General features: G+C 45.7%; 2 protein-coding genes and 1 long non-coding RNA gene across 4 annotated transcripts in view; 2 read left to right on the top strand and 1 right to left on the bottom strand.

Moving 5' to 3' along the window:
- Positions 1-794: 794 nt before the first annotated feature.
- LOC140723740 (E3 ubiquitin-protein ligase TRIM39-like) lies at positions 795-9988 on the top strand. Of its 2 annotated transcripts, XM_073038286.1 has the most exons (5): positions 795-843; positions 2048-2070; positions 2158-2276; positions 8613-8744; positions 9759-9988. In XM_073038286.1, exons 1-5 carry the CDS (start codon positions 811-813, stop codon positions 9938-9940), a joined length of 489 nt encoding a protein of 162 aa, XP_072894387.1. In that variant the 5' UTR covers positions 795-810; the 3' UTR covers positions 9941-9988. The 2 variants fall into 2 exon arrangements, with proteins under 2 accessions (XP_072894387.1, XP_072894388.1); XM_073038287.1 differs by lacking the exon at positions 8613-8744.
- A 6751-nt stretch (positions 9989-16739) lies between these two features.
- Positions 16740-26998, top strand: part of LOC140723732 (uncharacterized) — a 39185-nt gene continuing 28926 nt past the window's right edge. Inside the window, exons 1-2 of the long non-coding RNA XR_012097953.1 lie at positions 16740-16924; positions 18349-18600. This is a non-coding gene — a long non-coding RNA (uncharacterized lncRNA). The remainder of the gene's footprint in view (positions 16925-18348; positions 18601-26998) is intronic.
- On the bottom strand, positions 20347-25570 carry LOC140723733 (uncharacterized). The gene is made up of 3 exons (XM_073038279.1): positions 25388-25570; positions 24164-25106; positions 20347-20356 (listed from the first exon to the last, which is right to left on the bottom strand). The coding sequence occupies exons 2-3, from the start codon at positions 24937-24939 to the stop codon at positions 20347-20349; spliced, it is 786 nt and encodes a 261-aa protein (XP_072894380.1). The 5' UTR covers positions 24940-25106; positions 25388-25570.

The following is a 26998-nucleotide window of genomic DNA, read 5'->3' as shown; positions in this document are numbered from 1 at the left end:
CTCACTGAGTTCCTCGGCATTTTGTGTGATAATCGGGTTTGATCACCTGTTTCTTTTGATACACCTTTGTTTCTATTTCCTTCACTCTCTGACTTCCAGGATCAGCTAAAATCTTCCTTAGACTCTCTCACAAAAAGGAAATCAGACTTCCAGGAAAAGGAGCAGCAACAGAAAGAGAAGATTTCCGGAGTTCGGGTAAGGCTTCCTGAGCAGAATTTCTGATATTACTGTCGAGTTTTGTTCCATTTAATGCAGAATAGCCGAGTGTTGCAGCTCCAGTGACCTGGGTTTTATCCTGACCTCTGCTGCTGTCTGTGTGGAGTTTGCATGCTCTCCCTGTGACCATGGCAGTTTCAGACACATCCCGAGGTCATGCTGGATGAATGGTTAATTACAATTAACCCTGTGAAGGTGGGGAGCGTGCATGTGAATCAGGTGGGAGTTAATGGGTCAATGGGGAGAATAGGTTTCAGGAAAACATGAGGGAATGGGGTTGATGGGAATGTTTCAGAGCTAGCATGGACATTAATGAACCAAATGGTCTCCTTCATGTTATAAGGAAATACACACAGCAATACAGTAAATTAATCTTCACTTTTCATTCGACAGGAACAGTCACTCAGCGTTCAGACCCACATCACATCCCAGTTTGCTGAACTGCGCCGGATTATCACTGAGAAAGAGCAGAGCTTACTCAGGGATCTCAGGAAGGAAGAGGCGAGGATTCTAAATCCAATGGAGAAAGATCTTCGAGAGATTCAAGAGAATATAAGGCTTATTCAGGAGGAAATCACTAAGTTAAAGGAACAGATGGATCAAAAAGACAGTGTGATGTTTCTCAAGGTGAGGAATTATATTTCAATTTGTTTCTGTCAAAGGACACTAAATGAACAGTGGTATATTTGAAATAAACACAGCACAGCGGCCAATTCTAACAAATTAATTCCCGCTCTGACGACCTCACACAGAAGGCAGTGAAGGCCAAGTCTCTGGATGCTTTCAAGAGAGAGTTAGATGGAGCTCTTATAGACAGTGCGGTCAAGGGATATGGGGAGAGGGCAGGAACGGGGTACTGATTGTGTATGATCAGCCATGATCACAGTGAATGACGGTGCTGGCTAGCAGGGCCGAATGGCCTACTCCTGCACCTATTGTCTATTGTCCCAAAACTGGGCTTCCACAACTTCTGTACATCCCAGGACAGAATGCAAATTTCTCTGAAATGATTTACTCTGATCATAACACAGGGCTGCTGACTGTTTCCTTAATTACAGCATTAAATATCCTCTAAAACTCCCATTAACACCCAGTTACAGTCACAGGCTGTGAGTGTGTCTGCTGCGGTGGGTGTGAGGGTCTCTCTGTCAATCAGTGAGAACAAAGAATGTGACCCACACATCAGACTTATCCTCCATGTCCGGTTTCCATCAGATGGAAATCTTTCACTGTCTCTATTTTTTGGATACATTTCACATGGGATTATATCCCATTCTCTATCATAAATAGGCCATTAGAACCATCTTCTATCAGTTTCCCTGCTTCATAATCCTCCTGCCACCTACTCACCGCACCCAGCAACTCCCTGGTCCCTCACGTGTTTATCCAGCCTCCCCATTACAGTCAGTCGCTGCTGTTCCATTTCATCCACTCCTGTGGCACTGAGTTCCACATCCTCCTCAATAAATTTCTTGTGGAATTTATTAAAATCCATCTGGAATTACATCTCCCCACGAGTCTCCTCATAAATAGAGGTTCTTCCTCCACCCGCACACAATCACTGATCTTAAATTCCTCCATCCTATCACACTGACGTCATATCCAGATGATAATGCACAGCCTGTCCTGTCTTCCCTGTAAGTTTCATCCTCTCAGTAATGGTCTGACATTCAGAAACTTTCCCTGTAATTTACCCCGTGGTTCTGTATTGTCCGTGTGTGTGAGTAACTGTGGGAGTGGGAGTTTTCAACACCTTGTAATGACTTGGATGAAATTCAGGATGTGGACAGTAAGTCCAAGTCTAATCAGATTTGTGTTTTATTTATTTCAGGAGGAAGCCCGTCGGAACAGGAGGTAGGACATGCTCTTTACTGAAACCCTTAATGGATTTGTATAATAGTTCAGAATAGCAATTTATAACCAGCAGATTAATATTTACAGGATTAATGACGATGTCCAGGAATTGGCAGTGACAGATGAGACCCTACCAGTTGAAAACTTTGTTCACCCATATTTGTTGAAAACAGTGCTGAGAGAAACGCTTGATGCTATTAATCGAGGTAAAACTTATAAAGTTTCATTTCTCCTTGTTTATGAAGCTCAATTTAGTTCCAATTTGAGGCAAAGATTGTCTGTAATACTGGGCTGAAGGGGAACTGAAGTATATTTCACATCAACCCCACCGACTGGGAGGCATCACTGTCACATGGCCAGCTGGAGATATCAGATCCCTGGACACACCAGCACAGGGTCACAATACAACCAATACACGGGACTGGCAGATGAACCACTGTGTCCTGATCCCAGGCACACTGCACTAACACACCAGGACATGAGTTTGGATCTACCAGAGGAACTGGGAATTTAATACTGATGATAATATTGTAGGGAATAAAAGCAGGTATCAGTGTGGTGACCGGGATTGTCTGAAAAATACACACGTCCTCTGTTCCCTGTGAGTGCAGACTCTGACTGACACAGGTCTTCCCCCTTCCGGATCAGCATCTCTCACTGTTGTTAGAGGCAGAAGAGGGGGAGTGGTCGTGATCGGGGACTCAATCGTCAGGGGAACAGACAGGAGAATCTATTGATGTGAACGGGACACCCGAATGGTATGTTGCCTCCTGGGTGCCAGGGTCAGGGATGCCTCGAATCGTGTCCGCAGCATTTTAGAGAGGGAGGGAAAAGAGCCAGCTATCTTGGTAAATTTTGAGACAATGACATTGGAAGTAAAAGCAAAGAGGTCCTGAAAATAGAATTTGGAGAGCTTGGTAGAAAGCTCTGAAGCAGCACCCCCAGGGTTGTAATTTCTGGATTGCTGCCTGTGCCTCGTGCTGGTGAGGGTAGAAACAGGATAATTTGACAGATAAACATGGCTGAGAAGATGATGCTGGGGACAGGGATTCAGGTTCTTGGATCATTGGGATGGCCTCTGGTGGAGGAATGACCTGCTCAAAAGGGATGGGTCGCACCTCGACCCGAGGGAGACAATATTCTCACAGAGAGGTTTGATAGAGCTGTTGGGGAGGGTTTAAACTAATTTGGTGGGGTGGGGGGTTGGAAGTGGAGTGAAGGGATAAGACTGATGGTAAAAATGCAAAGATAGCGTGCAGTCAGACTGACAGATATGGCGGACAGATGAGAGGAGAAAATTGCAGCCAGCAGGGTGAGTATCAGTGCATTAGAGATGCAGAATTAAAAAGGGTAGCAGATACAGTACAAAAAGTGTTATATCTCACTGCATGGAGTATGAGAAATAAGGTGGATGATCTTGTTGCACTATTACCGATTGTCAGGTATGATGTTGTGGCCATCACGGAATCGTAGCTGAAGGATGGTTGTAGTTGAGAGCTGAATGTTCAAGATTACACAATCTATCGGAGGAAGGAAGGAAGGCTGATGGGGTGGTGTGGCTCTGCTGGTAAATCAGCAGCAAGATGTGACATAGGATTGGAAGATGTTGAATCTTGTGGGTTGAGGTAAGGAACTGCAAAAGTAAAAATGACACTGACACCAGTCATATAAAGGCCTCCCAACAGTCAGTGGGTTGAGGCCCACAGATTACAACTGGAAATAGAAAAGGCTGATGAAAAGGACAATGTTACAATAATCATGGGAGATTTCAATATGCAGGTCAATTGGGGAAATCAGGTTGGTAAAGGATCTCAAGAGAGTGAGTTTGTTGAATGCAATGTGATGGCTTTCTAGAGCAGTTTGTCGTTGAGCCTACTCGGGGAACAGGTCTACTGGATTGGGTGTTATGTATTGAACCAGAGGTGAGTAGTTAAAAGAACCCTTAGGAAGCAGTGCTCACAACATGACTGAGTTCAACTTGAAATCTGATAAGGAGAAGTGAAGTCTGACATTGTAGTATTTCAGAGAAGTGAAAGAAATTACAGTTTTCTGAGAGAGGAGTTGGCCAAAACAAATTGGAAGGAGATGCTGGCAGGGATGAGAGCAGAGCAGAAATGGTGTCAGTTTCTGGGAAAATGAGAAAGGTGAAGGATAGATGTACTCCAAAAATAAATAAATACTAAAATGGCAAAATAGTAAAACCGTGGCTGACAAGGGAAGACAAGTTAATGTAAAGGAAAAAGAGAGGGGATACAACTAAACAAAAATTAGTAGGAAGACAGAGGATTGGGAAGCTTTTAAATATCTACAGAGAGAAACTAAAAGGATGATTGGGTGGGAAAAAATAAACAAGAAATTGATTTGAATTTCATTGACTTTATTACTTACATCCTTCATATACATGAGGATGAAAAATCTTTACGTTACGTCTCCATGTAAATGTGCAATGTGCAATTTATAGTAATTTATGATGAATTATATGTATAACATGCTGGTCAATATAACATAGAAATACAGATGTGTCATCATGAGTTAATCAGTCTGCTGGCCTGGTTGAAGAAGCTGTCCCAGAGCCTGTTGCTCCTGGCTTTTATGCTGCGGTACCGTATCCCGGATGGTAGCAGCTGGAACAGTTTGTGGTTGGGGTGACTCTGGGCTGCAAAGATCCTTCAGGCCCTTTTTACACACCTGTCATTGTAAAACAAGTTAGCAAACAATATCAACTTGTTTTTCAAGTATTGTAAAAAAATAAAACAGAGATGAGAGTGGATATAGGACCAGTAGAAAATGAGGCCGGATAAATAATAATGCGGGATAAAGAGATGGCAGCTAAACCAAATATTTTGCACCAGTCTTCACCATGGAAGACACTCGCACTGTGCCCGGTGTTGAATGGTGCGAGGGAAGAGAAGTGAGTGCAGTTACTGTTACAAAGGAGAAGGTGGAGGACACTCGCACTGGATTGGATATTGTGTAATGACCCAGAGGTGATTAGAGAGATTGAGGTGAAGGAATCCTTAGGAGACAGTGATCATACCATGATTGAGTTCACTGTGAAATTTGAGAAAGAGAAGCCGAAATCCGATGTGTCGGTATTTCCATGGAGTAAAGGAAATTACTTTGGCATGAGAGAGGAACTGGCCAAATTTGACTGGAAAGGGACACTAGCGGGAAGGACGGCAGAGCAGCAGTGGCTGGAGTTTATGCGTGATGTGAGGAAGGTGCAAGACAGATATATTCCAAAAAAGAAGAAATTTTCGAATGGAAAAAGGATGCGACCGTGGCTGACAAGAGAAGTCAAAGCCAAAGTAAAAGCAAAGGAGAGGGCATTCAAGGAAGCAAAAATTTCTGGGAAGACAGAGGATTGGGAAGTTTTTAAAAGCTTACAAAAGGAAACTAAGAAGGCCATTAAGAGGGAAAAGATGAACTATGAAAGGAAGCTAGCAAATAATATCAAAGAAGATACTAAAAGCTTTTTCAAGTATATAAAGAGTAAAAAATAGGTGAGAGTGGATATAGGACCAATAGAAAATGATGCTGGAGAAATTGTAATGGGAGATAAGGAGATGGCTGAGGAACTGAACGAGTATTTTCATCAGCCCTCACTGAGGAAGATATCAGCAGTATTCCGGACACTCAAGGGTGTCAGGGAAGAGAAGTGTGCGCAGTCTCAATTACGACAGAGAAAGTACTCAGGAAGCTGAATAGTCTAAGGGTAGATAAATCTCCAGGTCCAGATGGAATGCAACCTTGTGATTTGAAAGAGGTAGCCGTGGAGATCGCGGAGCAATGATCTTTCAAAAGTCAATAGATTCTGGCATGGTTCCGGAGGAGTGGAAGATTGCAAATGCCACTCTGGTATTTAAGAAGGGGGCAAGGAAGCAAAAAGTGCTTTATGGACCTGTTAGCTTAAGAAATGGTTGGGAAGTTTCTGGAGTCAATTGTCAAGGATGAGGTTACCGAGTACCTGGAGGCATATGACAAGATAGGCCAAACTCAGCATGGTTTCCTTAAAGGAAAATCCTGCCTGACAAACCCATTGAAATTTCTTGAGGAGATTACAAGTAGGCTAGACAAGGGAGATGCAGTGGATGTTGTGTATTTGGATTTTCAGAAGGCCTTTGACAAGGTGCCCATGACAAGGCCGCTAAACAAGATAAGAGCCCATGGAATTATAGGAAATTTACATATGTGGATAGAGCGTTGGCTGATTGGCAGGAAACAGAGAGTGGGAATAAAGGATCCCATTCTGGTTGGCTGCCAGTTAACAGTGGTGTTCCACAGGGGTCCGTGTTGGGGCCACTTCTTTTTACGTTGTATATCAACGATTTGGATTATGGAATAGATGGCTTTGTGGCTAAGTTTGCTGATGATACAAAGATAGGTGGAGTGGACGGTAGTGCTGAGGAAACAGAGAGTCTGCAGAGAGACTTGGATAGATTGGGAGAATGGTCAAAGAAGTGGCAAATGAAATACAATGTTGAAAAGTGTATGGTCATGCATGTTGGTAGAAGAAATAAATGGGCAGACTATTATTTAAATGGAGAGAGAATTCAAAGTTCTGAGATGCAATGGGACTTGGGAGTGCTCGTGCAGGATACCCTTAAGGTTAACCTCCAGGTTGAGTCGGTGGTGAAGAAGGCGAATGCAATGTTGGCATTCATTTCTAGAGGAATAGAGTATAGGAGCAAGGAAGTGATGCTGAGGCTCTATAAGGAACTGGTAAGACCTCGCTTGGAATACTGTGTGTAGTTTTGGGCTCCTTATTTAAGAAAGGATGTTCTGACATTGGAGAGGGTTCAGAGAAGATTCACTAGAATGATTCCGGGAATGAGAGGGTTAACAAGTGAGGAACATTTGACCGCTCTTGGACTGTACTCCGTGGAGTTTAGAAGAATGAGGGGGAACCTCACAGAAACATGTCGAATGGTAAAAGGCATGGACAGAGTGGATGTGGCAAAGTTGTTTCCCATGGTGGGGGAGTCTAGTACGAGAGAGCATGACTTAAGGATTGAAGGGAGCCCATTCAGAACGGAGATGCGAAGAAATTTTTTTAGCCAGAGGGTGGTGAATCTGTGAATTTCTTGCGGCAGTGGAAGCCAAGTCATTGGGTGTATTAAAAAAGAGATTGATAGGTATGTGAGTAGCCAGGGCATCAAAGGTCATGGTGAGAAGGTGGGGGAGTGAGACTAAATGGGAGAATGGATCAGCTCATGATTAAATGGTGGAGCAGATTCGAAGGGCCGAACGGCCGGCTTCTGCTGCTTTCTCTTATGGTCTTATTTGAATGCACCAGTATACGTAATAAGGATCTTGTAGCACAGGTAGAGTTTGGCAGGTACAAACTTAGGCAGCTACGACTTTGGTCGAAGGAATAAAGACATAGACAATTCTGTAAACAGGGCGAAATTCAAAAATCAGAGGTGCAAAGGGACATGGGTGTCCTTGTGCAGGATTCCCTGAAGGTTAACTTGCAGTTTGTGTCAGTGGTAAGATTGGCAAACTCAATGTTTGCTTTCATTTCGAGAGGATTAGAGTACAAGAGCAAGGATGTAGTGCTGAGGTTTTAATAAGGCATTGGTCAGACCACACTTGGAGTATTGTGAGCAGTTTTGGTCCCTTCTATCGGAAAACATGTACTGGCATTGGAGGGGGTCCAGAAGATTCACAAGAATGATTCCGGGAATGAAAGAGTTAACATCTGAGGAGTGTTTGTTGGTTCCGGGCCTGTACTCACGCGAGTTTAGAAGAATGGCTGATTTATTATCCCTCTCAACCCTATTCTCCTGCCTCCTCCCCGTAACTTTTGAGACACTGACTAATCAAGAAGTTTACTTATTAACTTCTGCTTTAAAAATCAAACAGGAGAAAATCTGCAGATGCTGATAATCCAAGCTACACAGGTCCTGATGAAGGGTCTCGCCAGATCTCTCTGACTCATGTCTGGAGAGAGTTGATGTTGGGAGGATGTGGGTGGGTCGAGAACGGTAAGCACAGCCTCCAACTATAGGGTTGTCCATTTAGGACAGAGCTGACGAGGAATTCCTTTATCCACAGGATAGTGAATCTGCCACAGGCAACTGTGGATGCCAAATAATTGAGTATATTTAAAGCAGAGTAACACACACAAATTGTTGGGGGAACAGCAGGCCGGGAAGTTTCTATGGAAAAGAATAAACAGTCCACGGTTTAGACTGAAACACTTCATCAGGACCTGTGTTGCTTAAGGGTTCCTGCAAATTCATCCCCTGTACTAATGAGGGGCTGCGAGGGATGGGGTTCTGGGAAAGGGGACAAAGCCATCCTCATCTCCCATCTTTGCCCCCTCCAGCTTCTCATTACGTCTACACACACAGTTCACCCACAGGCTTTGCACCCCTCCCCCTCCTGGTTCAATCTGCCTTTCATCTCTCCCCTACTGGTTCCCATTATCACCTCCTTTACTGTCTCAAACCATCACACTACCCCACTCACAAATGAATGTGAACATTGTATGACGGGCCTGTTCCTGTGCTGTACTGCTCTATGTTCTCTGTTCCCAGTTTCGAAGAATGAGAGGAGATCTCATGGAAACACAAAATTCTTTCAGGGGGCAACAGGCAGGAGTGAGGGAGGATGTTTCCCCTGTTCAGCGGAAAACCCTTGTGGAGACATCTGCTTTTGTCGAATCAAAGGTTCGTGTCGGCCATCCGACCGCGCCTGTGGCCCAGCGGCCTTTCCCTCGGTCCCCGGGGCCGCGCGGCCCGAGTCTCCCCCCCCGACCCCCGGGGCCGCGCTGTCCGAGTCTCCCCCCGATCCCCGGGGCCGCGCCGCCCGAGTCTCCCCCCCGATCCCCGGGGCCGCGCTGTCCGAGACTCCCCCCCCGATCCCCGGGGCCGCGCTGTCCGAGTCTCCCCCCGATCCCCGGGGCCGCGCTGTCCGAGTCTCCCCCCGATCCCCGGGGCCGCGCTGCCCGAGTCTCTCCCCGATCCCCGGGGCCGCGCTGCCCGAGTCTCCCCCCGATCCCCGGGGCCGCGCTGCCCGAGTCTCCCCCCGATCCCCGGGGCCGCGCTGCCCGAGTCTCCCCCCCATCCCCCCGATCCCCATGGCCGCGCTGCCTGAGTCTCCCCCCGATCCCCGGGGTCGCGCTGCCCGAGTCTCCCCCCGATCCCCGGGGCCGCGCTGTCCGAGTCTGCCCACGATCCCCGTGGCCGCGCTGCCGGAGTCTCCCCCCGATCCCCCCGATCCCCGGGGCCGCGCTGCCCGAGTCTCCCCCCCATCCCCCCGATCCCCGTGGCCGCGCTGCCCGAGTCTCCCCCCGATCCCCGGGGTCGCGCTGCCCGAGTCTCCCCCCGATCCCCGGGGCCGCGCTGCCCGAGTCTCCCCCCGATCCCCGGGGCCGCGCTGTCCGAGTCTCCCCCCGATCCCCGGGGCCGTGCTGTCCGAGTCTCCCCCCCGATCCCCGGGGCCGCGCTGCCCGAGTCCCCCCCCCCCGATCCCCGGGGCCGCGCTGCCCGAGTCTCCCCCCGATCCCCGGGGCCGCGCTGTCCGAGTCTCCCCCCCGATCCCCGGGGCCGCGCTGCCCGAGTCCCCCCCCCCCCGATCCCCGGGGCCGCGCTGTCCGAGTCTCCCCCCGATCCCCGGGGCCGCGCTGCCCGAGTCTCCCCCCGATCACCGGGGACGCTCTAATTCTCTGCTTCTCCCCCCAGTCTCTGTCACCCTGGATGTGGAAACGGCGCATCCGTGTCTCGAGGTGTCTGAGGATCGGAAGAGTGTGAGATGGACCCCGACCCGGAGGAATCTCCCTGACACCGGGAAGAGATTCACATACCGGGCTTGTGTGCTGGGATCGGAGGGATTCACATCGGGGAGACATTACTGGGAGGTGTAGGTGACGGGGAATCGGTTCTGGTGGCTGGGAGTCGCCGCAGAGTCCGTGGAGAGGAAGGGATGGTTCAGTCTGAGTCCGGAGACCGGATTCTGGGTCATCGGGCGGTTTGGTGACGTGTTACATCGGGATTATGACGTGTTCGGTGGTCTCCCCTCCCCCGAGGCCCGTCTCGCTGCCGGTCCCATCCCCGGGAGGGTGGGAGTTTATCTCAGTTATGAGTCCGGGACAGTTTCATTTTACAACGCGGAGACCAAGTCCCATCTCCACACCTTCACTGGGAATAAATTCACGGGGAAACTTTATCCTTTCTTCGCGAACTGGGATAGAAACCAGTGGCTGAGAATCTGCTCCGGTTCCGCTCCGGGTCTGTAAACGCGTCGGGTCCCGGGACCGGCGTCAGGAGTAAAGTCCCTGTAAATATAAATGTGCGGAGAGTGCAGCTAAATACGTGGCTAAGGAGATGGTGCAGGAGGGAGGGCTTCATGTTTCTGGACAATTGGGCTTTGTTCCCGGGAAGGTGGGGCGTGTTCCGACGGGACGGTTTGCCCCTGAACTGGAGGGGGACTAACATTCTTGCGGGTAGATTTGCTAGTGCTGCTTGTGGGGGGGGGGGGGTAAAAAAGATTTGCAGAGGGAGGGGAACCAGAGTGTTAGAGCAGATAGTGAGGTGGAGGAGGATAAAGGTCATGCGAGGACTGCATGTATAGACAGAAATCAAAGGTTTGTACATTAGGTTGTAAATTAATTTTCAGAGCTTTAGAAATTGTAGAAAATAAAGATTTCCAAAAAGATTTTGATGAAGAACATGACCAGAACATATGTGAAAAAGTGGCTACTTCAGTTTTATACCTATCGCAATAATTGTCTATGTTAGGAAATATTTTGGATGGTCTCTCCTTTGTTAACAGTGAACAATTTTAAATTGAATTAAACACTGATTGGCACATATCAAAGAAGAATTGACCATCTTCATTAACAAAGGTCATATTAAGTTCTCTCTCCCAAACTTGTTTAATCTTTAGTGATTAAGGGGATCTGTTTTTTTTTGCAGATTTATTTATTTTTATTATCATTTATTTTGTGATGGTCGATTGAAAACTTTTGAAGAGTTAATTAGCAAATATTCTCTCTCTCATACACACTTACTGCAATATCTTCAGGTTAGAAATTTTTTTACAAAAATTAATTATCTAAGTTCCCATATATGCAAGAATCTGATTTGTTGGATACTATTTTGAATATGAATCCTTCAGTAAGAGAATTTGTAATTCTCATTGGTAGAATTTATAATTTATTTTTAATACATTAATACAAAAAGATAACCTCCCACCTAAGGTTTATACATGATAGAAATATTCGTTGTTTCAGACATGAAATATCACAGCTGTGTGTAGACAGGACAGCCCGGAGGGCTTGTCTACAGAGGCCATATGGGTGGAGCTGAGGAACGGGAAAGGTGTGACCACACTAATAGGGGTGTTTTCTAGACCGCCCAATAGTCAGAGAGAATTGGAGGAGCAAATCTGTATAAAGATAGTAGACTGATGTAAGAAACAGTAAGTTGTAATAGTAGGGAATTTTAACTTTCCACATATTGACTGGGACTCCCAAAATGTAATAGGGCTAGAAACTTTAGAAAGTTTTCTAAATCAATATATAGAGGTACCTACGAGAGAGGATGCAATACTTGATCTCCTATTAGGAAATCAGACAGGTCAGGTGACAGAAGTATGTGTAGGCGAACATTTTGGGTCCAGTGACCATAATGTCATCAGTTACAAGTTAATTATGGATAAGGATGGGTCTGGTCCTCGAATTGAGGTTCTAAATTGGAGAAGGGCTAATTTTGTGGAAATGAAAAAAGATCTAGGAAGAGTGGATTGGGGCAAGATTTTTTTTTCCTGACAAGGATGTGTTCAGTAAGTGGAAGGCCTCCAAATGTGAAATTTTGAGGGTGCAGAGTTTGCATTTTCCTGCCAGGATTAAAGCCAAAGTTAACAGGCATAGGGAACCTTGGTTTTCAAGGGATATTGGTGATCTGGTTAAGAAAAAGAGAGAAGTGTATAGCAGGTAGAGGCAACAAAGAGCAAATGAGTTACTTAAAGAGTATAGAAAACGTAAGAAAATACTAAAGAAGGAAATCAGGAAGAAAAAAAAAGACATGAGGTGGCTTTGGCAGATAATGTGAAGGAAAACCTGAAGGGTTTCTACAAGTATATTAAGAGTAAAAGGATAGTAAGGGACAAAATTGGTCGTCAGAGATCAGAGTGGTCGTCTATGTGTGGAGCCTCACGAGATGGCGGAGATCTTAAACAGTTTTTTTGCATCAGTATTTACTCAGGAAACTGGCATAGTGTATATGGAAGGAAGGGAAACAAGCAGTAGTGTCATGGAACATTTGTAGATTAAAGAGGAGGAGGTGCTTGCTGCTTTACAGCGAATAAAGGTAGATAAATCCCCCAGGCCTGACTTGATATTTCCTCGGACCTTGAGAGAGACTAGAGTAGAAATTGGAGGGGCCCTGACAGAAATATTTACAATGTCCTCAGCCACGGGGGCCGGGCCGGAGGATTGGAGTGTAGCTCATGTTATTCCATTGTTTAAAAAAGGCTCCAATAGTAAACCAGGTAACTACAGGCCAGTGAGCCTGACATCAGTAGTATGTAAATTATTGGAGGATGTTCTGAGAGATCGGATTTACAAGTATTTGGACAGCCAAGGGCTGATTAAGGATAGTCAGTATGGCTTTGTGCATGGTAGATCGTGTTTAATGAATCTCGAAGAGTTTCTCGAGGAGATTATCAACTAAGTAGGTGAAGGAAAGGCTGTGAATGTTGTCTACATGAACTGTAGTAGGCTGGAGAGATTGAAAGAGTTCAGAGATTTACTAGGATGTTGCCAGGTCTTCAGGAGTTGAGTTACAGGGAAAGATTGAACAGGTTAGGACTTTATTCCTTGAAGCGTAGAAGAATGAGGGGAGATTTGATAGAGGTTTACAAAATTATGTGGGGTATAGGTAGTAAATGCGAGTAAGTTCTTTCCATTTAGATTAGGAAAGATAAATATGAGAGGACATGGTTTTAGGGTGAAAGGGAAAAGCTTTAGGGGGAACATTAGGAGGAACTTCTTCACTCAGAGAGTGGTGGGAGTGTGGAACGAGCTGCCATCTGACGTGGTAAATGTGGGCTCACTTAAGTTTTAAGAATAAATTGGATAGATACATGGATGGGAGAGGTATGGAGGGTTACGGACTGGGTGCAGGTCAATGGGACGAGCAGAATAAAGTTTCCGCACAGACTAGAAGCACCAAAAGGCCTGTTTTCTGTGCTGTAGTGTTCTATGATTCTATGGAGTGAAATAAACACGACATGAGAATTGTCGATCGATTAATTTTAACTCGTTCACCGCATCCGTCAACCGAACAGAAACAACGGGGATTCAGCAGCAGTTGCGGGTGGCGGGTCCTGAGCTCCCCCGGGTCCTAAAGTCCACCCGTAATGAGACAGGTTAAATGGGACAAGTGGGGGCGGTGCTGACGGGAAAAGACAGTGAAGATTGTTCATTAAGTGCATCTGCCATTTCTTTGTTCCCCATTACTACTTCACCAGCATCATTTTCCAGTGGTCCAGTATCAACTCTCATCTCCCTATCACTCTTCATGTAACTGAAAACTAAACTTTTAGTATCCTTATTTATATTATTGGCCAGTTTGCCCTCATATTTCGTCTTGGCCATTCTTACGGCTTTTTTCATTGCCTTCTGTTGGATTTTAAGAGCATCCCAATAATCCAACATCCCACTCATCTTTGCTACCCTATATGTCATTTCCTTAGGTTTAACACAATTATTACATGCCTTTTCCAGCTCAAACTGTGAATTAATTTAAAGTCAGTCCCATAATTTAATAAAGTTTTTATCTGAAAACTATCTACCCTCGCAAAGATTGTACTGAAGGCTGAATTTGATTTTTCTTCAGCCTTATACGCTTCACATTGAAATAGTATGTGTTTCGACAGTTTCATAATGACAAACTGTACACGACACAGAATGAAGTTTTCCAATTAGTTACAAGCATAATTAAGCATAGTGTGGACATTTCTATGTCATGTCAATATCATTCCTTCCCTTGTTTTAAGCCCTTCTTCTATAAACCAACAGGTTTATGTATTCTGTAAAGGTGGCTGTCCTTATGTCCATTATCCTACGTCTTGCCATAAACCCCTAATTCTTAACACTACCAACCCTTTAGCTTCTAATTCGCTAAGTGGAAGGTCTATATCCACAGCTTAACATTTAATAGCTTTTGGTGCTAAACAGTCAACATCATCATTTCCCTCAACAGTGTGATGTGCAGGGCCCATAATGTACAGACATATAAATCAAACTTTATCTATGAAATACCGTTTGACAAGTTTCCAACAGTCAATCTGACCTACTGCCAGAATGACCTGTTTAAGACTCATCAAAACTGAAATGTATTCTGAGCAAATTATAAGGACCAATTTCCTCCACCCACTGTAAGCCTAAACTGTTGGCAAAGAATTCTGCTTCCTATGCTGATAAATGGCTATAAGTCATTTCTTTATCATTACCTGCAATTCAGGCACACAAGAACAGCCACACCAACATCCCCAGTTAACTTATCTTTGGATTCATCTGTAAAAATGGTTACTGTATGATAATAACTTTCATTAATATACTGATGAACCAACAGACTCTCAGACAGAACCGAATCGGATCGTGTAACATAAAATCAACTGAAGTCATTGGAAAAAACAAGGTGGGGTTACAGAGAAAGCTACAGTGGGACATATTGTATCATCAAATACACCCGTATTCCCAGCGTGATAAGAACCCAGCCACTCAGAACAAAAAAAACACTCTTCTTGTGATGTCCCCAACCGTCCTCCAGCACACCTTTAACAGGGTGATCATTTCCTTGCCCCTGCAAATTAATCCAGTATGTTGAGATCAACTTCAACCTCTGTTACTTTGAGGGCAATTGTCCCATTGCAATCAGTAAAGCCAAAACAGGAGACAACATTACCGCACCAGAACACAATCTTAAAGTCTGTAATTGTATCACATACAAACATTTTTAATTTGAAGATGAAGGTGATCCATAAGCCACACAGACATAATCAAGAACAGATCAAATTAAACAAATATAATTGGTCAACAAAGATTTTCATGTTGCACCCAAGAATACCCACATAGATGTCTGAGGAGATTTAAAGCTCCTTTACATTTATCAATTATTTTACTGATAGGTGCTTCCACGTCAGCTTATTATCCATCCACATACTGAGAAATCTTACCTCTGACACTTCCACAAGATATTAATGACATAATTTAAAATCAAGTGCAAGTCTATTATTGCTGTTTGTAAACCACATAATGTGTTTTAACGACTAAAAGCTTAAAATCCTCATCAATCTGCCCACTGTTTGACCTATTAATTGTAAATTGCAATTAATACCTCTAATCCATAAAGCTACGTCATCTGTATATTGTGATTTACCCAGGGTATCCCATTTTCCCATCTCAGAGAAAATATCATTAGGCATAATATTAAATAATGAAGGGCTACAAATACTGCCTTGTGGGATCCCATTCTCTACCTCATAGAAACACAAACATAACATGCCGACCGGTATTTGCACAGTCTGTCCAAATAAAAAACTCAGACAAATTATACAATGTCCCCCTCACTCCTAATTTAATCAAAAGTCCTTTCTTCCATATCATTTCCCTTTTCAGTATCAAGAAATACTGCTATTACAACATCTTTATTTAATTGTGTTTTCCGAATATCATCTTCCAAATCTAAAACTGCATCTAATGTCATTTCACCCTTCCAAAATCCACTCTAATAAAACACTTTATCATCACTCTTTCCAAAATATAACTCAAACGCTTGATTACCATACATTCCATAAGTTTTCATACATGAGACATTCACGATATAGGCCCATAACTGGAAGGATCAGATGGGGATCTGCCAGGTTTTAGAATTGGCACTACTATTTCCATTTTCCATGAGGAAAGTAGATGCACAATTCAAACATTTAATATTTTCACAAAAGCGAATTAGAAACAATTACAATTTCAAATATCACTCTTTCCTGGGAACACCTGACCTGCATTATTAATAGACGTCTTAAATTCATACAAAGAAATCTCTCCATCAGTGATACTATCATTACCACAGCTGACTTCCAGCACATCAGGGTATTCACTGAAAAACATATCCCTACATTGTTTAACTTCTTCACTTAAATTATCCTGATTATGAATCTCAGCAAATGACCCAGCCAGTAACACAACCTTCCCTGTTTCAGTAACAATCATTTTGCCCTCATTAATCATCACTGGAATATTATGATCCCCACAAATCCCCCCATTTTCTAAATTATATCCCAAACAATTCCAAGTTTGATATCCCTTCCAATATTATCTCCATATAACCTCCAGTAAATCACCTCCTTCCTCACCACGGCCTTTGCCCTTTTATTGTTAATAATCTCACTCGGAGACTGATGTATCATCACATAAAAACTCACATTTCTCCCAATTTGCTTCCTGTCCCGTTATAAATCCAAATCCAAACTCATAAAGACAGGAAGGCTGACTGACGTTCACATAAACTAATCACCCTCCGAGTTCCCGTTTGAGCGACAGACACTACAGCCAATGACAGCAGGGGTCATTGTTAATTCTGAGCTACGATTGGCTGGAGGGAATCGGCCCATGATCAGCCCCGCCTCTTCCGCTCCATCGACATGGCGGTGATCAGCGATTCGCTTCTGTCGCTGTTGCCGGCCTCGGCGCCCACAAGGACGGGTGTGATTCCCCTTCGCGCCTCGGTGGGTCTGTTTCGGTGATGTCTGTGGTGGCTGACGAAACATGCTTTGACAGGGAGCGAGCGAGGAAAATGACTACAACTCCCAGAAGGCCCCACTGATGACGTTGTGGTGTCTAGGGGTAAGGTATAAAAGCAAAATGGAGGGAAATGTAATGCATTACGTTTTCTGTACTGTTTCGTGCCTTCAATGGAAAATTAAATTAAAAGAGAGATTCCAGCGAGAAACAGATAGAACATAAAACAATACAGCACAGTACAGGCCCTTCGGCCCACAATGTTATGCCGACCCTTAAACTCTGCCTCCCTAAGTTTAAATTCCTCCATATATCTGTCTAGTAGACTCTTTAACTTCACTAGTGTATCTGCCTCCACCACTGACTCGGGCAGTGAATTCCATGCACCAACAACTCTCCGAGTATAAAATCTTCCTCTAATATCCCCCTTGAACTTCCCTCCCTTTACCTTAAAGCCATGTTCTCTTGTATTGAGCAGTGGTGCCCTGGGGAAGAGGCGCTGGATGTCCACTCTATCTATTCCCCTTAATATCAACTATACCTCTATCATTTCTTCTCTCATCCTCCTTCTCTCCAGAGAGTAAAGCCCTAGCTCCCTTAATCTCTGATCATAATCCATACTCTCTAAACCAGGCAGCATTCTGGTAAATCTCCTCTGTACCCTTTCCAATGCTTCCACATCCTTCTTATAGTGAGGTGACCAGAACTGGACAGAGTACTCCCAAGTGTGGCCAAACCAGAGTTTTATAGAGCTGCATCATTACATCGCGACTCTTAAACTCTATCCCTCGACTTATGAAAGCTAACACCCCATAAGCTTTCTTAACTACTCTGTCTACCTGTGAGGCAACTTTCAGGGATCTGTGGACATGTAGCCCCAGATCCCTCTGCTCCTCCACACTTCCAAGTATCCTGCCATTTACTTTGTACTCTGCCTTGGAGTTTGTCCTTCCAAAGTGTACCACCTCATACCTCTCCAGGTTGAACTCTATCTGCCACTTCTCAGCCCACTCCTGCATTTTATCATTGTCTCTGCAATCTTTGACAATCCTCTTCACTATCCACAACACCACCAACCTTTGTGTCTTCTGCAAACTTGTCAACCCATCCTTCTACCCCCACATCCAGGTAGTTAATAAAAATCACGAAAAGTAGGGATCCCAGAACTGATCCTTGTGGGACACCACTAGTCACAACCCTCCAATCCAAATGTACTCCCTCCACCACAACTCTCTGCTTTCAGCAGGCAAGCCAATTCTGAATCCACCTGGTCAAACATCCCTGGATCCCATGCCTTCTGACTTTCTGAATAAGCCTACCGTGTGGAACCTTATCAAATGCATTACTAAATCCATGTAGATCACATCCACTGCACTACCCTCAGCTATATGCCTGGTCACCTCCTAAAAGAACTCCATCAGGCTTGTTAGACACGATCTGCCCTTCAGAAAGCCATGCTGACTGTCACTGATCAGACCATGATTCTCTAAATGCCAATAAATCCTATCTTTGTGAATCTTTTCCAACAGCTTTCCCACCACAGATGTAAGGCTCAATGGTTTATAATTATCCGGACTATCCCTACTACCCTTTTTGAACAAGGGGACAACATTCGCATCCCTCCAATCCTCCGGTACCATTCCCGTGGACCATGAGGACATAACGATCCTAGCCAGAGGCTCAGCAATCTATTTCCTCACCTCGGATGCAGAACTGGAAAGTGGCAGAAAGTTCAACACAGATGAAGAGGTCAAATTTGAACACAGAATATAATATTAATGGTAAGACTCTTGGCAGTGTGGAGGGTCAGAGAGATCTTGGGGTCCATGTCCATACGACACTCAAAGCTGCTCTGGAGATTGGCAGTGTTGTTAGGAAGGCATCTGGTGTGATGGCCTTCATCAACCATGGGATTGAGTTCAAGAGCTGTGAGGTGATGTTGAAGCTACATTTCTCCTAACCTGTACATAAGTAATTGTACCCCAACACGGCAGGGCTGTGGACTTAGTTGGACCCCACTTGGGAGTCCTGTGTTCAGTTCTGGTGGCCTCACTACAGGAAGGATGTGGATACTATAGAGTGTAGAGTAGATTTACAAGGATGTTGCTCTTGGATTGGAGAGCATGCTTTATGAGAATAGATTGAGTGAACTTGGCCTTTCCTTGGAGCGACGGAGGATGAGAGGTGATCTAATAGAGGTGTATAAGATGATGAGAAGCTTTGACCTTGTGGATAGCCAGAGGCATTTTCCCAGGCTTGAAGTGACTAACGAGAGGGGACGTAGTTTTAAGCTGCTTGGAAGTCGGTACTGAGGGAATGTCAGGGGTGAGTTTCTTACACAGAGAGTGGTGGGTGCATGGAATGCACTGCCTGCAGCAATGGTGGAGGTGGATACAATAGGATATTTTAAGAGACTCTTAGATAGGTTCATGGAGCTTAGAAACATAGAGGGATATACGATCAGGAAATCCTAGGCAGTCTCTAGAGTAGGTTACATGGTCGGTACAACATTGTGGGCTGAAGAGCCTGTAATGTGCTGTAGATTTCTGTGTTCTGTGTCAAAGACAGGCAGAGGGATTAGTTTAAATGGACAGGAGGACAGCATGGAAAGGTTGGGCCGAAAGGCCTGTGTTAGTGCTGTAAGGGAGGGGTTCTGTCCCAACCATCGACTCTATTCCCCTCAACAGATGCTGCCTGACTTGACAACGTTCTTGAAAAGTTGCATTCAGTTCCGCTTAGCATTCTGTACAAAGGATGTTTTGTGCTGGAAGAGTGCAGAGGAGATTCATCATGATTGAGGGGGCTTGTGTTCATAAGTCCATAAGGCATAGGAACAGAATTAGGCCATTCAGCCCATTGAGTCAGCCACCTTTCCATCATGGCTGATCCCAGATCACACTCAATTCCAGATATCTGACCTCCCGCCATATCCTTTGATGCCCTGACCGATCAGGAAACGATCAACTGCCGCCTTGAATATACCCACACACTCGGCCTCCACCGCAGTCTGTGGCAGAGCATTCCACAGATCCAATACACCGTGGCTAATAAAAAAAATAAGCTGCTTACCTCTGTTTGAAAAGGTGGCCCCTCAACTTTGTGGCTGTGCCCCACCACAGGAAATACCTTCTCCACATCCACCTTATTCAGTCCTTTCAACATCCGGTAGGTTTCAATGAGATGTCCCCGCATTTTTCTGAGTTCTAGTGAGCACAGGGTCAAAGCTGCCAAGAGCTCCTCATATTTTAACCCCTTCATTCCCGAAATCATCTTTCTGAACCTCCTCTGGACTCTCTCCAATGACAACACATCCTGTCTGAGATGTGGGGCCCCACACTGTTGACAATACTCCAAGTGTGGCCTGACTCGTGTCTTATAAAGCCTCAGCATTATCTCTTTGCTGTTATATTCATGGGGCGAGATTGGACTGTGTTGATCTACAGGGGGATCTTGGAATCCGAGTTCATAACTCCCAGATAGTGGTTCCATTGTCAGACAGTTATGTTGCAGTTGTATAAATCTCTAGTTTAACCACATCTGGAGAATTGCATTTGAATACAGGAATAAGGCTGAGGTTTTGGATGGTGAGTGGAAGAGGCTTCACAGGATGCTGCCTGGATAGAGTGAGACCGGACAATCTCAGGGAATTTTCTCCGGAGTGGCAGAGGCTGAGGGAGGTCTGACAGACGTTTACAGGAACGTGAGAGTCACAGACAGAGTGGACAGCCGAGATTTTTTCTCTAAGGAGGAAATGTCCAATGCCAGTGGGCATGCACTTCAGGAGAAAGGGGGAACACATCCTCATTGGTCCTTTTTGCACTATTGAAGTATTTTGTAATTTAGTGTAATTTTGGATCTTTTCTCTGCATAGCTGCTGTTGGAAAAAAAAACAATTAGAAAAGACAATGATGTTAAAAACTTGACTCAGAATGTTTAAAGGAGATTTGCCTTTCAAGTTTTGTTTTTCATTCCCATCGTGGTGGCTGTCTGGAGTGAATTTCAGGGGTGGTGGTAGAGGCAGATGTGATAGAAGCTATTAGATACCACATGAATGTGAGGCGAATGGAGGGATGTGTTCCTTGTGTAGGCAGAAGGGATTGGTTTAGTAAGGCATGAAGTGACCAGTTCAATTGGTTCAGAACAACACAGTGAGCAGAAGGGCCTGTTCAAGGACAAGTACAGCAAGCAGAGCAGGTAAACTGGATAAAGTGACCCCACTCAGAGAACAGACTGTGACGTCAGTGGATATATGCCGGTGTAACGTTCTCGCTCGGGTGTGAAGTAACGCCGAGGTAAACGTCGAGATAAACCAGAATCAATGCAAACGAGACCGCAGTAAGATTAACCATTTACTGTTCACTCTTCACATTAACGCATGGTGAAAACTGTTGAAAAACAATACAAGATTGGTACAGTGTTTGTTCCCTTCTAAATATCACATTTACATTGTGAATACTTGCAAAGGTAAAACTACAATAACTACATTACATTAAAGTGCAGCATACAGTCAGAATCTAGCTGCTCCATTGGCTGCTTTAGATACACTTCAATACAAACTATCCCGACTCTTTAACTGACGAAATGGTAAACCTTACCGACCGTCGTTACTTTTAACAGAATCGGCGTTAACATTTTAACTCAAAATACCGATTATCTAATGACTTACAGCGTTGCTTTCACTGTGTCTTTGGTGCATAGAGAGACCCTAGTCAGCGTTATGGTCGCACATGTGAGTGACCCCCACCCTTGCGTGAATCTCAAACCGGTAATTCCCCACAAGACGCGGCGAACCCGGATGTGACGTCATCGCAGCCGCGATGTATTACAGACAAATCAATTGATTTAAACAATCCTAACTTTAACTAAAAAATGCTAACAAATTACTACGCGAAAATATTATAAACTAAATAACTGCCATAAAGGCAGCACACTCCCCGCTTGGCCTTCGTAAGGTCACAATGAACATAATACGAACTTCAGTCTCTAAATCAGTCGTTAGGTAGAAGTAGAATGACTTCTGTAACAGGCCTTTGGTAAATTTTCCCATCGCCTTGGTCGGTAGTTTTCAATTCGACTTCCCTGACATGTCCATCCCTACTAGGGAATGTGGCAGTGATTCTGGCCATTGGCCAGCAGTTGCCGGCGATTTGCTTGTCCTTGAGCAGGACTAAATCTCCAACTTGAAGGTCCCTTCTCCATTGCTTTGTGTACAGGTCCTTATCGGAGAAGTCCCCTGGTGGAGGGGCAGCTCCTGCCTTCTGCGTAAGGAGCATTGATGGCGAGAGTATGAAGGGGTTTTCCGGGTCAGAAGACACGGGTAGGAGTGGTCGTGCATTCATAATGGCTGTGACCTCTGCCATTGGTGTGCCCAGTACCTCGTGGGTCGATCGGATGCTTTGCTGCATCTCAGGTCTCCTTTTCGTGGTTTTTTGCAAGGGCATGAACCGCTTGACTGCCTGCTCTTTGTTGTTTGGCAAGCACTGGCGTGGTTCTCTGAAAGGTAGTGGGGCGACCCCACTATTTGCTTTGTCTCTGAAGACCTTGGTGTCCTCCGTTTTTAAGATGATGGCGTCTTGAGCCGATGGAGCGAGTTTATTATCATGCTCCTTTTGAGCAAAGACAGACTGACCCAGCGTCTCGTCAGTTACTTTGCGCTTGTTAAAGCCTTGTGGTGCTTCCTGGACGCACATGGAACTTGTGCGGTGTTGAAGAATCATATGGCGGCTACTCTCTAGCACATTGGTCTTGAGTGTGTTAACCGTTGATTTGTGTTCGTTGCCAGGGCACACCTCTCCTATCACCACCCAGCCCAGATCCAGGCGTTGCGCAAAGGGGGCGTCGTGTGGTCCATTGACCTGCTGCCTAACCTTGTGTACCCGGAGAACATCCCTCCCTAATAGCAGGAGTATTTCTGCTTCTGGATCCAGCTCTGGGATGTGTTTGGCGATGTGGTGGAGATGTGGCTGGTGTAGCACCGCACTTGGCGTCGGGATCTCAGTGCGGTTATTCAAGATTTTCTCGCACTCTACGAGTGGGGGGAGACAGATGAGGACTTTACCATCCAGGGACTCGATCTGGAAGCCTTCGGCCCTCCTTCCGTAAGTTTCCATGTTGCCTGAGCAAGTTCTAAGGTAGTATGGGAACTGCTCGCTCTCGATGTTGAACAAGTCAAAGAACTCTGGACGGGCTAGCGAGCGATTGCTCTGATCATCCAGAATTACGTAGGCTTTGGTGGCCTTGTCTTTGGCTCCCTTAGGGTACACCTTAGTGAGACAGATCTTTGAACAAGAACGGCTTGCCTGAGGTTGACCGCAAACTTCCGTACAGCTCGAGCTGACAACAGGTGTCCTGGAGTGAGCTTCTCCCTCCCCGCCGTCCTGTTGTGGGGGTGAAGGAGCTTCGTCGGTTTGCGGTAACGGGCCAGGATGCATGGCCCAGTCGTGATTAGTGCTATCACATTCCAGGCACTTCATGGCGATCGTGCACTCTCTCGCACAGTGAGAGGTCGAGGAACAGCATCTAAAACATATTCCTTTCTCCTTGAGAAGGGCCTTCCTCTCTTCGAGGGGTTTTTCCCTAAACGTTCTGCATCTTTTGAGAGGGTGGGGTTTGTTATGCAATGGACAATTCTTGCTAGGGTCGTTGTTAGTTGTAAGGACTTGGGTCTTAAGCGCTGAGACTGGTTTAGTGATGTTGGAATTATTCGAAGTGGATTTATCTGGCTTGGTGTAAATTGTACTGCTTCCTGGACCTATGAGGCTAGGATCGTTTCGCTTCTTCGCCTCCTTGCACACGAACCTGGTGAAATACTCGAAGGGAGGGAATTGACCTTCGTGTTCTTCCTTGTAATCTGAGGCAACGGACAACCACCTGTCCTGCAGCCCAAATGGAAGTTTGTCCACGAGTTGTCTAATCCCGGTTGGAGTGTCTAGGTATACTAGACCAGCTGAGTGGCCATCTTCTTTGGCGCCTTGAATCTCCATGAGTAAATCTCCAAATTCTCTTAGCTTGGTGTGGTCCTTGGCTGACACCTTAGGAAAATTTCCCAAACGTTGGCATAGCGCCGCCTCAATAATTTCGGGGGCTCCGTAGCCCTCCTGAAGTCTCTCCCATGCTTTCTTCAATGCTAGCTCGGGTTTGTTGATGTACACTGAACGCATGCGTCTCACCTGTTCGCATGATTCTTTTCCCAGCCATTTTGCCATAAGATCCAACTCCTGGGTTGCTCTGAGCTGGACTCCATCGATAGCGTTGGTGAAAGTGGAGTACCATGCACGGTAATTTTCAGGTTTATCGTCGAACCGGTATAGTCCTGAAGTGACGAGATCCCGTCGTGCGAAATACCGTGCTGCGGATTCGTCTGCAGGTGGCGTGCGGGCTGAGGGAACATGTCCACAGGTACATAACTGAGGGCGTACATCTGTTATGGGATTTGCTGGTCTGGACTCAGTCTTTGCCTCTCTTCTCCCCAAATCCGGTAAGTTCGGTGTCGAGAAGTACTTGTCGTGAGCCCTGGCATTCCTGGGTTCATCGCGGAGTTGCGAGGGTAAATTATCTTCCTCGGATGGACGTGATGCCGTCGGGCCTCTCCAAGACTCCTCGTGAAGTGGGACGTTATCGAATAAGTAAAGAGAGGAAGAAAGAGTCTTCCATTCCATTTGAGATTGGACATAGTCCCTTGTACGTTCCAATCCGATCTTTTCTGAGGTAGATTTTCCGTCCTTCGGATCATGCATTTCTTCGGCGTCTTCTATTAACTCTGCTTCCACCTCGGCAGCTGCTGCTTCTCGTTCTAGCTTCAGCGCTTCTAACCGTGCCTCTACCCTTTTCCTTTCCAATTCGTTTTCGGCTTCTCTGGCAGCCGCTTCGGCTTCTCTGGCAGCCTTTTCCTTCTGGTTTTCGGCTTCTCTGGCAGCCGCTTCGGCTTCTCTGGCAGCCTTTTCGGCTTCTCTGGCAGCCGCTTTCATCTTTACTTCTAATTCTTCTTTGGCAAAGCGCGCTCGCACCTTGGCGGCTTCTGCTTTCGCTCTTGCTTGGGTGGCCTTACTTGATGCCCTACTGCCCCTATCGCAGGATGACGATGACTTTGACAACGACTTGATGCTGGATCGGGTTGACATGGCTGCACTTTAAACACCTGATAATGCCGCTTTTTCACTGTAACGTTCTCGCTCGGGTGTGAAGCAACGCCGAGGTAAACGTCGAGATAAACCAGAATCAATGCAAACGAGACCGCAGTAAGATTAACCATTTACTGTTCACTCTTCACATTAACGCATGGTGAAAACTGTTGAAAAACAATACAAGATTGGTACAATGTTTGTTCCCTTCTAAATATCACATTTACATTGTGAATACTTGCAAAAGTAAAACTACAATAACTACATTACATTAAAGTGCAGCATACAGTCAGAATCTAGCTGCTCCATTGGCTGCTTTAGATACACTTCAATACAAACTATCCCGACTCTTTAACTGACGAAAAGGTAAACCTTACCGACCGTCGTTACTTTTAACAGAATCGGCGTTAACATTTTAACTCAAAATACCGATTATCTAATGACTTACAGCGTTGCTTTCACTGTGTCTTTGGTGCATAGAGAGACCCTAGTCAGCGTTATGGTCGCACATGTGAGTGACCCCCACCCTTGCGTGAATCTCAAACCGGTAATTCCCCACAAGACGCGGCGAACCCGGATGTGACGTCATCGCAGCCGCGATGTATTACAGACAAATCAATTGATTTAAACAATCCTAACTTTAACTAAAAAATGCTAACAAATTACTACGCGAAAATATTATAAACTAAATAACTGCCATAAAGGCAGCACAGGTTGATTGATTCTTGATTGGTCAGGGCATGACGGGATACGGGGGGGAAGACAGGCGATTGCTGCAGAGAGGAAAAATGGATCAGCCATGATGAAGTGGCTGAGCAGACATGATAGGGAAAATGGTCTTATGGTCTAATACAAGAATAAAAAGCTCCTCTGAAGGTATATGGGGTCCTGTGGAGAGCCTGCATGGAACACTGTGCACAGGCCTGGTCCCCGTCCCAGAGGCAGTCTATCGGATAAAGGGAATGAAGAAGTTTCCCAGATTGATTTTGGGTTGTGGTAGTGTCCTCAGAGAGATTACAATGATTGGGCCTGTCCTAAAACTACCGAAATACGAGGTCACCTCAGCAGGGCTGAGATCGGAAGAAATTTCCTCACTCAGATTGTGGTGAATATTTGTAAGTTTTCTAAATTTAAAGTCAAATTTTGGGGCTCAGCGATGATGGGAACGTTGCAGGAAAGTGGCGCTGATGTCGAAGATCAGGACTATTGTGAGGAAAGGGTAGAATAGGCGCAACGGGCTTCCTATTTTCAATAAAAAGTTTTAAAAAGAAAGGACTATTCTGAGGAAAGGGTGGAAAAGGCGCAACGGGCCGAATGGCCAGGCATGCTCCAGTTACTTATTTTCTAAAGCACGAGTTTACCTTTGCGCCTTGTTCTCCCTTGGTTTTCAGCCGTTCGGATTGCACAGGGGAGCGGTGAGAGCTCCGGAGTTCCATCGGCAGCCGCTGCGGGGCAGCTCCCGTCTCCCAGTAGGAAGGGACGGGTCTGGGAGACAACTCCAGACAACAGGCCCCGATCCTCGGCGAGGAAAGGCCGGGCGCCCTCCGTGTAGCTGAAACATCTCACGGAATCTCCGCCGGTCTCTTCAGCTCTGCCTTCGAAAGGATTCACGACCCGCCGGTGGTGCAGCCGAAACCCAAGGCGCAGCTCCCGGTCTCCGGCCTCACTCGGTCCCTGTTCTAAACCGGCCCGGCCGGGCGCTCAGCATCCGCCCACTCACACCCCTCAGCCAATGCTAGCAACCTTCTCCCAGCATTGGTCGCTAATTGGCTGTGACTGTCTGAGGACGGGCTGCTGCTGGGAGCTGGGGATGTCAGTCACAGTTTGTTCTCAGGATCAAAGGAAGTTCCCCGAAACTCATATTTCAAAATAAATTTTATTACCAGAGTACAGTTAAGTCACCACATTCAACCCCGAGAAGCATTTTCATGCGGACATACTTAGAAAAAGTATAGAATAGTAACCATAACAGAAGCAGGCAGTGAAAGATCAGCCAGAGTGCTGAAGGTAACAAACTGTGCAAATGCAAATATGGAGAAACAGCGATAAATAACAAGAG

Source organism: Hemitrygon akajei, unplaced genomic scaffold (genome assembly GCF_048418815.1).
Source record: "Hemitrygon akajei unplaced genomic scaffold, sHemAka1.3 Scf000131, whole genome shotgun sequence".
NCBI lineage: Eukaryota > Metazoa > Chordata > Chondrichthyes > Myliobatiformes > Dasyatidae > Hemitrygon > Hemitrygon akajei.
The sequence above is the reverse complement of the archived record's forward strand: the minus strand, read 5'-3'. Positions and strand labels throughout refer to the sequence as shown.